At 44.1% G+C, this 12,658-nt stretch overlaps 1 protein-coding gene across 12 annotated transcripts in view; it reads right to left on the bottom strand.

Moving 5' to 3' along the window:
* SLC8A1 (solute carrier family 8 member A1) overlaps positions 1 to 12,658 on the bottom strand; it is a 304,433-nt gene that overhangs the window by 14,849 nt on the left and 276,926 nt on the right. For all 12 annotated transcript variants that reach the window (XM_083432982.1, XM_083432980.1, XM_083432975.1 and 9 more), the window contains one exon: positions 218 to 493. In XM_083432982.1, coding sequence (XP_083289108.1) covers positions 218 to 493 — 276 coding nt within the window. The remainder of the gene's footprint in view (positions 1 to 217; positions 494 to 12,658) is intronic.

The following is a 12,658-nucleotide window of genomic DNA, read 5'->3' on the forward strand; positions in this document are numbered from 1 at the left end:
AAATGGGTTGATAATTGTTAACTAAATCTTCCTCCTACAATCTGTGTTACAAATTGCATAGACACACAGTCCAGATGGAAAATCCTGGACTGTTGCCAGGTCTCTTGGGATCTCCCCCGCCCCGCACAGCAGAGTACAATGGCATGGAAAACATTGGCAAGGCACGAAATTATTGTGACTATATTTGCGTTTTTAGTGTTCTTTCTTTTTTCTTTACCTGGCACTGAAGTCCCCAATGCAACGAACACGACTGCAGTCACAGAATCCTTCAGCCCAATGGTGCAGCCAAAATGGGACGCCAAGTCCCCGATGAACGCAGTCAGAAGGCCGATCATTAAGATGGACACAACAAAACAAGCCCAACCATTCCAGTAGTCCGTAGGGGGGACAAAGGCAAAAAGGACCTTCCAGAAGACGGTCAGAAAGTGCATCACATAGTCAAAGCAGGAGGGCAGCTTCTCTTCCCCACATTCATCGTCGTCATCGTCCTCTCCTGGAAAAATGAGCAACAATGCGAAAAGAGAGAGGTGTCAGTGGAAAACTGGCTTTTCTAGTCACTTGCAGCTGGCGTACACTACCATCCCATTGATGCTGGGTGCTCCACAGATAGCAGTCTTCCCCAACCTGTAGATTACAACTCCCAACTGGCCATGGTGGCTGGGGGTGATGGGAGTTGTAGTTGAAAGCACCTGGAGACTGGGGGATGCTGTTAAATACCACGGTTGGAAAAGGTGGCAGAGGTACCAACTGGAGTGGACAGAACTGGCTTAGACAGAGCAATGATATGAATCCACATAAGGTGCTTTTATATATTCATATGCTTTATTATTATTTCCGCCCGTGGTGCTTATGGTCTGAACCACTTTGGTTGACGGTGCGACAGGATTTCCAAATGGCACACTGCCTCACTACCCACAGCGCACACCTGGTCCCCCCCAAAGCTGTTGGTACACAAAAATCCACATGTTGTTGTTGCTGCTGTAATAAAGCAGACAAATAAGGTGGTTTCTTTGCATTATGTTCACTGTCCATCACCTCAACATTTCACAGAATCAGGATAATTATGATTATGTTTAAAAGAAGAGGTTCTGCAGAGGCACATATGCAAGGCTGGTTTTTGAAACAGGGCTGTCAATCCACTAGATATATTCTTTTAATTCATTAACTGAATATATATATAAATATTTACATATTAAGCACAGCCTTACCATAGGTGCCTTTTTAACAAACTGAAGGAAGGTAGCATGCAGCTTAATAAACAAAGGTTATCACTCATGGTTACAAGGAAAGGCCATCTTGAATATTTTAATTTTCAGTTCATATTGCATAAAGCATGGCTTTAACTCACAACCCACAGATGAAAATTGTGCCCTCGTGATCAATCATCTAATGCCTTATCTCTATTTATTTTTCCTGTGTTTTGCATTATTTTGCACATCTCTATTCCCCCGCTTCACTTGAAATCTCAGGTCAAAGTAAATCATAGTTAATGGTATACTACGAATGTGTGCTCATGTTATGCTCCTCCCCACTAGCATATAGTGGGAACAAACTATGAATCCTAGCTTAGCATTACATCCCAAATGGGGATTATTGTATGTTTTGCTCCAATAAACTAGGATCAAGAACAAACCTTGAGTGTAGACTGTGGTTTCTTGGATCAAAAAAACCCATGATGCCTGATTTGAATGCAAAGCAAAACTAGGAATCATCAGTGCTGTTTCTCTGCAGCACTGGCAGGTAGTAGTGAAGTGGGCGCAATGGTTTATGCTTTTTATTTTGATTTTTGAATGTGGCCATTTTCTGGCTTTTCAATTTAATTTTTGTTAATAACGGTTGGTACTGTTTTATTAAACGATCCATCAGCAATGAGAAAACCATACATGCAATGGAAACACAAAGTAGAACACACCCCACGCCGTCACACACCTCCCAAGCCAAAATTTCCCCCTCACCCCCAGTTAACCAGCCTACCACCTGAAATTGTAAAGAGGTAAAGGAAGTAAGAGCAGAGAAGGAGCAATAAAAGGAGAGAGAAAAGAACAAAACACACAAACAAACATGTTACTCACTCTTCTTGGATGGTTCTGCAGAGGAGCAATAGGTAAAATTCAACTGTTAAATATCCCAAAGAGTTTTTAAAGTTCCATTAAATTCATTGCACTTCTCAGCAGTGTCCCAATTACAAACACATCTTTTTTTCCCTTGGTGGTTGGTGTAGCAGAGCATGAACCCAGTTAGAGATGGATGAACCTGTCAATTACGGTTTCTTTCAGTCTTTCTGCTTTCCTCTCTTAAGTTCAGTTTGCCCCATTTCTGCACCAATTTGCAGATATTTTTAAAAGAGCCCTCATGAAAATCTGTCAGCATTTTAGTATTTTTTTCTCTGAATGGACACATTTTGAATGCAATTTTGTCTCATACAGACTTTTTTTGTAAGCAATTTTCCTTAATGCAATGCACTTTTAAATATTATTCTTATGCACACTTTCCTCTAATATACATTTTTTAATTGAAGTGCTCTGATTGATGGATATTTCAGTTCATGTGCTGTTTTAGGAAGTCTGATTTGGGCATTAAAAATGTGAGCTGAACAGAGTGTCTCCCTCATCCCTAGACCCAACACACCTGTTTTATTTAAAAGTGTGCCAATGAATAAGGTGTGAGGAATCGCAGTTAAATATAACTATCAAGCTTAGGGCTGGTTAAGGCATGAAGTGATTTAGACCACAGAAGTATATTGCTAGACTCAGATCACTCCCCCCTCACCACTGGTGAAGAAGTTGGCTAACACGTCTGATCAGAAGTATTATTCTGTATTTTGTAACCCTGTGTTCTTCTTGCTGCTGCATAGAATAACACATGAATCTGACCTTTGGAGTTTGCAAGTAAAGCATTTTCGACTTACTAATGGTGTGATCTGTTCATTTTGAGAGGGGGAGTGCTGTAAGTGAACTAAACAGGGTATTTAAAGGGTCTAACAACCTCTATTCCCAACACGTCATTGTCGCTGCACATTTTGTGACTTTTAAACTCTGCTGGGGCTCTCTTACTGGAGAGTTTGTTTAGCCTTGTGGTTTGGATCTAGGGATCCAGCCAATTCTTTTATTAATTACACCACACAGGTAATATATATCTATTTCCCTCCACCACCCTCATAATGTTCCTGCTCTAGAACTGGTGATTATGGGAGGATAAGCTGAGGATGAGCCACAGCAATGGGTGCTGTACCCTGTGACTTCTGTATCATATTTGCAGAATCACACTGCCCCACTCCACTGAGCTTAACACTGGAGAGGAAAGGTATGTTGGACTGATTGTAATGAAGATGCTTCCAGAGTAGGCCCCACTGCTTAAAAAAAAATATTACACAAACCTTATACCTCTATGGGCAAACTACATGTGACAGTGGAGAAGCCTGTCTTTTTAAATGCAGAAATGCCCCAGGGAACGGGGGTCCTAGCATGACTGAAGAGCAAAAGACTACATAGGGGGTGGGATGTCTCTCTGACCCCACAAGCCCCTCTTCCCAACCACTCCCATGTAATTTTCTTCCAGCTGAACCCACTTTGCTATTGTTCTCTGCAAGTTGCTATATTTCCTTATTTGCCCCACATAATGTCTGAAAATGGGGCTTAGCGGAGTGGCCATTCTGTCCTCGCACCAATGACTCCAGCCTCTCTCTGCCTGACCCACAAGGCCACCTGTTACAGAACATTTTTACATTCCCCCCCCCCCCGTTTGTGTCAAGCAGGTGCAATGATTGTTCTTGATGCATTGTAGAGAACCAGCTTATATAATCTTACAAAAAGGGAGGAGGAGGAGGAGGAGCACACTGGACAGCTGTTAAAGCCTGGAGCATTCAGGTGCCCTCGCTGTGTGGCTGCCACATTTTCTCAGTAGGGTAATGATCCGTTTTATTGCGAAGAAAGGAAAATGCCACTCTGTTTTCCCCTTAATGTAGTGGTGCTTGCAGTGCAGAAAGAAACCTGCACCTCGTCAAACACACACAACATAAATCCTTCCTTCCTGGTTAGTGACAATAGTCAACAGATCTCCAACAGTTCACTCTCAATCTACTCTGGAATAGCCAGAAATAATGTTGTTGCGTTGGGAGGGCTTTGTAAGTCAACAGAGAAAGGCAAAATCCCACAAACAGGGAAGATTAAGAGTATAATTCTATGCAGGCCTACTTGGAAGGAAAGTAGGATTTACTTCCAGATAAATATGTATAGGTAGCCATCATAGGAATCCCAGAATTGTGTTGAGGAATTCATAGGGGGGAATTAGAGGTTGGTATGTTTAATCCATCACCTGCCTGCTAATTCTTCTCCACCACGACTCACCAAGTGAATATTTTTTCCAGGTGATTGTGAGCTCAGAAATATGCTTGGCTGAGGACTAGCCGGGGTGGGATTAGCTGAGGATTGTGGGGAAGAATGGTTAATTGGCGAGAAAGAGTTTAATATTTTTTTATTATTATTATTTGTACCCCGCCCATCTGACTGGATTGCCTCAGCCACTCTGAGTGGCTTCCAGCATATACAAAAACATGGTCAAACATTACACATTAAAAACTTCCCTATACAGGGCTGCCTTCAGATATCTTCTAAAGCGTGTATAGTTACTTATCTCCCTGACATCTTCTTTCCTTGGGAGGGCATTCCTCAGGGTGGGCGCCACTACCGAGAAGGCCCTCTGCCTGGTTCCCTGTAACCTCACTTCTCGCGGTGAGGGAACCACCAGAAGGCCCTTGGAGCTGGATCTCAATGTCCAGACCAGGGGTCAGCAACCTTTTTCAGCAGGGGGCCGGTCCACTGTCCCTCAGACCATGTGGTGGGCCGGACTATATTTTGAAAAAAAGTATGAACGAATTCCTGTGCCTCACAAATAACCCAGAGATGCATTTGAAATAAAAGTGCACATTCTACTCATGTGAAAACACCAGGCAGGCCCCACAAATAACCCAGAGATGCATTTTAAATAAAAGGACACATTCTACTCATGTAAAAACATGCTGATTCCTGGACCATCCATGGGCCAGGTTGAGAGGGCAATTGGGCCGCATCCCTGGGTTGCCTACCCCTGGTCTAGGCTGAACGACAGTTTAAGTGCCACCTCACTCTGCATTATTTGCATTATGATAAACCAGCAGACGCCCTAACAGGTAATCTATGAATTTTTAGCAATCATTTTATCCATCTACTGAATAATTTTAACACATGTCCTACGCATGAGGGGGTCACAAGAGGCTGACATGCATGACAACCCCAACGAGAGGGATGGGAGAACTGCGAAGCAAAACTCACAACGAATGCTGCTTGGCACATCATGCACATGAGGATTATGCACGAAGGCAACAGTTTGCTAGCATGGTTTCAAAATTTTCAGATTTTCATATGTTCTGGGATTATGAAATTTCCGGCTATCACAGAGCTTGCTGTGGGTGGTGGTGGCGGCAGGAGCTCCTTTAAAGTGCTTTAAGTACTTTTGAAAGCACTAAGATTTCAAGCACTTACCAAGAAAAAACCCCCCAAACCCTGCATGAACACAACCACCTTTGTATGAATAAGTATAGAGTCACCCTCCCAGCTCACCTTGGAAATCTTTTGATGCTTAATTCTGTCAAAGTACATTATGGAGAGAGATGAGGGACCAGGACAACAAAAATCCATTAGGGGAATCAAGCACCAAGCTATTACGGGCAATTTATTGTTTAGGTTAATATTAAAGAACTTAGCTCAGTGGCTCCCTGGGCATTAAGAAACAAAAGGCTGATGGAAATGGCTAGATACAGAATTCAGCACAACACTCCTTCCTTTGAAGTGAGTTCTGCAAGCAAAAGACATGGCTGAAGATGCTGCGAATGCAAAGGACTGTTCCATGAAGAGGATGAGGGACTTTCCCCTTGAGTGACTATTGGGCTCATTTTAACATACTTGTGAAATGTCTTGCTTCCTGCTAGCTGAGTAAACATTACAGAGAACCAAGCTTGTGAAAAGCAGAATCACCGGGATGAAATCTATTATTACTGCTACTAGTAACAAATAATTCATTTCCATCATGCCTTTTAAGGTCCAAAGAACCTCTGATGGAGCTGCTCATAAAAATGAAACGGCAGCCGGTGCAAGAAGTAAAATCCCAACCAGCCAAAACAGGGCCCAGATAAACCACTGGAGGCCTTACAAAACAATATACAAGTTTGCCCGTCTCCTGAAGGCTATTGGGGAGGGAGCTTAGAAGGCTCCCCTGGGCAAGAAGTTCTCATCTCTTATCCTTGGCTTATTAGAAAACACTGAAAAATGTTGCAGTGTGGAGTTCAGGATTCTACCCAACCAGCTATTCTTTCTTTCAGCATACTCCATTCCACCCTCCCTTCCACAACAGTCAGTCGGCATTCCATGGCTACTGAGCATGCTCAGTCTTCAACGAGCATTTTTTGTTTAGGATTTTAACTCCCCCCACCTTTTAGGTTCTCGCTTTGTTAAACTTCCGCAAACCTTGCAGTTCCTTCAAGCATGTGAGTGCCTCCTTGTTTTCTCCCAGTGGCCTCTTTTCAGTTTTATCACCATCATAAGTCAGCCCCTGAATTTGCAATTAGTGTACATGAATGATAGTGAAGGTCGCCAAGCATTGGACAGTATGGCAGAGTGGCTAGAGCTCTGCTTGGACACAGGCCCTGTAGCATCTTTCAGCATCCTCAGTACAGGTGTAACTAAAGCTTAAGTATGTGTAACTCCATCTGCTCATGTCCCCCTCTAGCTAACCTTGACTCTTTCTCCCTTTTATGCCCCATTGTCTGAAGGCAGTTCCAGACTGTCACTGTTTTCTGGGTGGGATCAGGGCTGGCTGAAGACATCTTGACACCTGAGGTGAACCACAAAATGGTGGTCCCCCAGTGAGGAAAGAAGGAATGAGTGAAGCGCCACACCAGGGAAATAAAGCTCTACATTGGGATCTGCTGTCCCTGTGGCTCCTGCTGCCCAAGGCAGTCGTCTCACCTCACCTCATGAGTTGGCTGGCTCAGGGTGGGATTCAGTTACATACCCCCAAATTTGGGTTGCACAGCTGAAGTTGATTTGGATCTCTTGTGCAACAAGCCCGCTCTCCCCTGCCCACTGAAAAAGACTCTTTGCTATAAGGAACGTGATGCGAAAATAAACTGGAAAGTGCAGAATTAGGTTTGCTTGGCACAACGTCGCCTAATGTCCCTGTAAACGAATCAGAATGAATGTTCAACAAGTAGCTGATGGCATCTAATCTCCTCACAGTCAAGTCAGGATGAATGTTCAATAAACAAGTCAACTGGAAGTGACCAAAGTTTTTGTTATAAATTCTCTGGATATAGGCACATGGGACTGGGTTTTTGTTTAAGGAATTCTGTAATGTGCCCTGTAAATTGATGGTGCTGGATTAGTAAGTCATAGCAATCATCGCTTGTATGCATTTTTATTCACTATCTACTTCAACTCACCCAACCTTCTTTCTCCATTCTTCTCTTACTCTTCAGAAACGAAAAGTAGCAATGACACTAGTTAACTTGGGTTGGAGCACCACACTCTAATTGAAGACTAATGGAGCACAGCAACATTGACATAAAAAGAACCCGCAAGTGTGTTAAGTTTTCAATCCGCGTAGGTGATGGGTCTCTGGAAGCCTGAGAATAGACAGTTTATAGAACCAGCTCCGACATATTTCCACCCCGCTCTGACTCAGGAGTCCTCTGCTCATCTAAATTCTCCTTTAATCAGCGAGAATGTTAGTCTGACGGAACAAGAGGCAAGTTTTTAACCTGTTGCCCTAGTCAAGGTCAGTCTATTGGGAGTCAGGTATGTGGTATAAGTACTCCTCTCCATCACCATATGCTCCTGCTTCCAGCTCGTCACTTGAAACAGCCATTTGACAAGCCGTCTCGATAGATACTGCTGCAGAATATGCTGACATTTCTAATGAAGCCCCTGGGACCAATAACAGTGACTTTCTCAAGGTGGCACTGATAGAATGTTTCTCTGGTTACAGGAAAAGCATTCCGAACCACTGAGACTGCAAAGCCAATCCAGAAAATGGCCTTCATGCGTCAGAGTTTCATTACAGAGTAATAGATAAAGAACAGGATAAGCAATTAAGGACTTCATGTGGGAGACAAAACTCATCTGATCATGGCCTCTTTGAAAAAAAAATGTGCAGTGCTAACTCTTGACAACTTTCCCTTTACATCTGAAGTCAATTAGAGCCGTTCTGTTGATTGGCTAGAATGGGGCATAAATGAATTACGTAGCCAGGGGAAACGTTACCTTAACTTTTGTCACAGAGCTTCAGCATGCTGATGACAACGTAGAGTGCATACGCTCAGAGGATGACCTCCAAACCATCCTAAATATCTTTGCAAAAGCTTATGAAAAGCTTGTCCTATCACTCAACATCCCAAAAAACCAAAGTTCTGCACCAACAAGTACAAAATAACCCCTCTGCAGCGCCACAAATCCAACTCAATGGTGTAACATTGGAAAATGTCAATCACTTCTCCTACCCAAGCAGTTATCTTTCCACAAGGGCCAACATTGATGCCAAAACCCAGCATCACCTGAGCTCTGCGAGTGCGGCTTTCTCCTGATTGAAGTGCAGAGTGTTTGAGGACTGGAACATTCGCAGGGAAACCAAAATGCCTGTTTACAAAGCTATTGTACTACCAACCTTACTATATACTTGTGAAACATGGACCACTTATAAACACCATCTCCAACTCCTCGAAAGATTCCATCAATGGTGTCTCCAAAATTTTTTACACATCACTTGGGAAGACAAGCGAACTAATATCAGTGTACTGGAAGAAGCAAAGATCACCAGCAAAACCACTAGTAGTCAATAGTTTGGAAGCAGGAAAGAAATCGTTGCAACACAGACTTCACATTGGTACTATTGATCAGTCACTACCTGCAACAGTGAATTAAGCAAGTTTTTAATGGAGACCAAATTACATGTTATATGGGAATTGCATGACTGGATCCTCTGGCTAGCGGAATAACTATGGGCAGGTGGTGGGGAGGCACTGCCAATTTTCTCACAGCAATGGTTACGGGGGAGAAGTTATTTAAACCTCCTACCCATCTCAATTCCTGATCTAAATTGCTCCTCACCCAAATGGCGCTGGCAGTCTCTGCAGAGGTCCGCAGAGAAAGAAGTGAACTGTGGCCGTTGTCAGCATCGCCCTTGAGCCAGTGCCACTAACTGGACTCATCCACTTCAGCCCCGACTGGGCTAGGCGAGCTGGGTAGCACTTCCAGAGACCACCTTCTTCACAGGAACAGGTCAAAGTGCTGTGGACTCACAGCTTAGAGTTGTGAGCACCAGATTCACTCCAACAAGACAGTCGTCATACAGCAGAGTACAGCAGAGTCTAGCAGAGTATATAAACAACTCGGAGAGCAGCTCTGTAGAATATTCTCTTTATTCTATAACTACAACTATTATACAACTATATACAGAGCTAAATAGGTCTAAGCATAGAGAATGCTGAGTGCCTGCAGCTACTCTTAGCAGTAACCTTATCTATACACACGATCTCTAACACTCAGTCTCTCTCTCTCCGACACACTGACTGACTGACTGACCAACTCACTGACTGACTCACTCACTGACCGACTCACTCACTGATGTGGTGCTGGAGCAGAATATGTAGAGAGCAAAACACGCCTCCTCCTCTCTGCAGAATCAGCAGACTCCTCAGGAGATTCTTGAGTATGGGAGGGGTGAAATCTCCTCAGCCGTTTGCTCATGTGTTTAAGATTCTCAAACTTAATCCGTTTTGGGAGTCCATTCAACTCCCGAAATGGTTCGAAAACCAAGGCATGACTTCTGATTGGATGCAGGAGCTTCCTGCACTCAATCAGAAGCAGCGGAAGCCACGTCAGATGTTCGGCTTCTGAAAAACATTCACAAACCGGAACACTCACTTTCGGGTTTGTGGTGTCTGGGAGCCGATTTGTTCGGGATCCAAGCCGTTTGGGAACCAAGGTACCACTGTATGCTCAACCTGTATAATTGCAAATAAACTAAATATTCCAGTGACCCAAGGTAAGTGATGGAACTTCTTATCACTTGGGAGAACTGGGTGAGCCTGAGAATAAGAGAAAAACCCTCCTGGATCTAGTCTAGTGTCCTGCTCTCACAGTGGCCAACCAGATGCCTATGGGAATCTTGAAAGCAGGACATGGGGGCAACAATGGAATTGCCCTGCCAGTACCTTGGGCGCAGTGGTGTGGGAACTGTCCTTGCAGTGCTGAGCCACTGAACATCGTATCAGCAGCATAACCTGACGTAACAGATTAGCAGCTCTCCCACTATAGATGTACGAAGGATGCCATTTTGTCGAAGGATGACTCAGACAAAGTGTTTACAGGGCTAATAGTCACAGGCCAGATTCTTTTTGAAGCAGGGAGAGCCTTCTGTTTTCCCGGCGAGTGGTGGGAGCTGACACCATGTAGATAAATTTAAATTTCTCAGAGCAGAGTTGAATGAACAACTCAGATACAGGAGACTTTGGAACGGGGGGGAAACCCCCCTCCCCCGAGCTTGCTGTTTAAAAATGAAATAAGTTGCGAACTTTATCAAGATTATTTAAATTATATTTAACAAAAGACCAGATAAAGGGCATATTAAAGAGTTGTCTTTGAAAGAAAGGAATGCTATTAGCTTAGGATCTTCAGCTGTCATTTTGGCACAAAGGAAGAAGTGAGATAGAGTCATTTCTCCAGGGCTCCGTCATCAATGAAAAATGGCTGAGTAACTAACTTCTACCAGATTAGAAAACCCCATTTCCTCTTTTAAGATAGCTCTTCCAGTTCTAACTGTGATCCAGTGACATGCAGCCTAATCTTGCTGGACCACCCACATATTATGGGCTGTGAAAAGTCTAGAAATAGGGACTAATAAACTTTTCAATAAGATACTGGGCAAGCTGCAGGCTGCTGTTCAGCTTTATACAGGGCAATATTAACTGATTATATTTTTGCTTTTAACATACACACAGGGGCCATGCAGTAGCAGATGGTCTGGTGGGAGGCCACTGCTCATCTGACCTCCAGGTGGTCATGTTGCTGTCTTTTACTGGAAAGCAGAAAGGCAAGCAGATGATAGGGTTGGCCGGGTGCAAATGCCTTGCTGGGAGTTCCAGATTGGCTCCACCAGCGCAACTGCACGGTGCTGACCTCTCCAAGGCCCCATCTCTCCCTCTCTACCTCCCAGTAAGCAGCAGTATACCATGTCCTGTCCACTATTGGGGGCCATGGTATACATCACCACTTGGAATATTTGGACCAGCTGTATTGGCTTTATATACAGCAGAGGCTAAGAATAGTGAAATCCCGGCATCCTGTTTCCCACAATGGCTATCCGAGTACCTCTGGAACCACCTTCTCCCACAGAGGGGAAAAAAAAAGGACCACACATTTCCGTTGCACACACTTTTTGCACGTAACACTTGTTTCGTCTCTGAGAAAAAGCAATGTGGCAGTACGAAAACAATGCCAGCAAGCGAATCTGAAGAGCGATTCTCCAAGGCAAACAGTTGACAGTTTGCTATAGGGTCCCCCCCTCCCAGCCATGGCAAATAGGTTCATTGGAAACGTGTGTTTCTCACTGGGTGCAATTCTAGCCTTTAAGTGAAGGAAGTCACAAGGGAGTGAAAAGAACATCTGGAGGTTGGGGAGGCAGCGTCCTAGCTCCACTATCTCAAGCATAGCAAGCTTCATTTTGGGAAAAGAGAGGGGGGAGGGAAAGCTTCCTTCAGACATGCTCAATTCTCAGTAGCATTAAGGGGCAAGGAAGAGCCTGAGAAATATCGGAGAGCCGATATATGCTCCAGATGCACGGAAGGACTCCGCGACTTAAAAGCACTCTAGGATTAGAGATAAGATCTGTCCTTTTTGTTGTTTATTCAGCACAGGTCATGCAATAAATCCTCCAAATGCAGCCTAGTTAAAATAAATGAAGTTATTTCCCACCACCCCACTCCCTAGACGCAATCCAGGCAAGTGTGTGTGTGTGTGTGTGTATCACAGGCTCAAATGCAGACGGAGGTTGTTGCTTGGCTGGGAAAGTTTCTGACACTCACTTTGTCTTTGCACTTGGCTGCTTTTGGAATGAACATTGGAAAAGTGACAGAAGATAAAACGCTGTCATTTGATTTATCACTCTCTTATCTCCATGGTCAAATGATTGCTGAGCCGTTCTTTTTCGGCCTGCCACTTCTGGAATGGCAGGAACTCGGCCTTGAGGAGCATGGCCAGCAGCCCGCAGGGGAATTCTACTCTGAGGCATGTGGAAGAGGAGGGGGAGCATCTGTCTCTGTCTGTGACCATAGCAGGGTTTGAGGAGGGCAGGAAGGTGATTGCAGCAGAGCCAGCTAATGTCTCCTTCAAGTAAACGTTTCCCAAATCATGTATTGCGAGAAAGCTGTTAAGCGTGTAACAGGAGAAATGGCCTTATCTCTAATCTTTCCTGGAAGCATGGAAAACTGGCCTAGAAGCTCATTTATGAGTGGTTGTGTTTACACTAAAGTAAAGGAAATGTACTATTCATATGCTCATGGCATGTTCTCATTCATATTTTTGCTCTTTCTCTTATGCTGGGCCGCGGGTGGCTCTGTGGGTTAAACCAC

This window comes from Podarcis tiliguerta (assembly GCF_965153285.1).
Source record: "Podarcis tiliguerta genome assembly, chromosome: 3".
NCBI classification, from domain to species: Eukaryota; Metazoa; Chordata; class Lepidosauria; order Squamata; family Lacertidae; genus Podarcis; species Podarcis tiliguerta.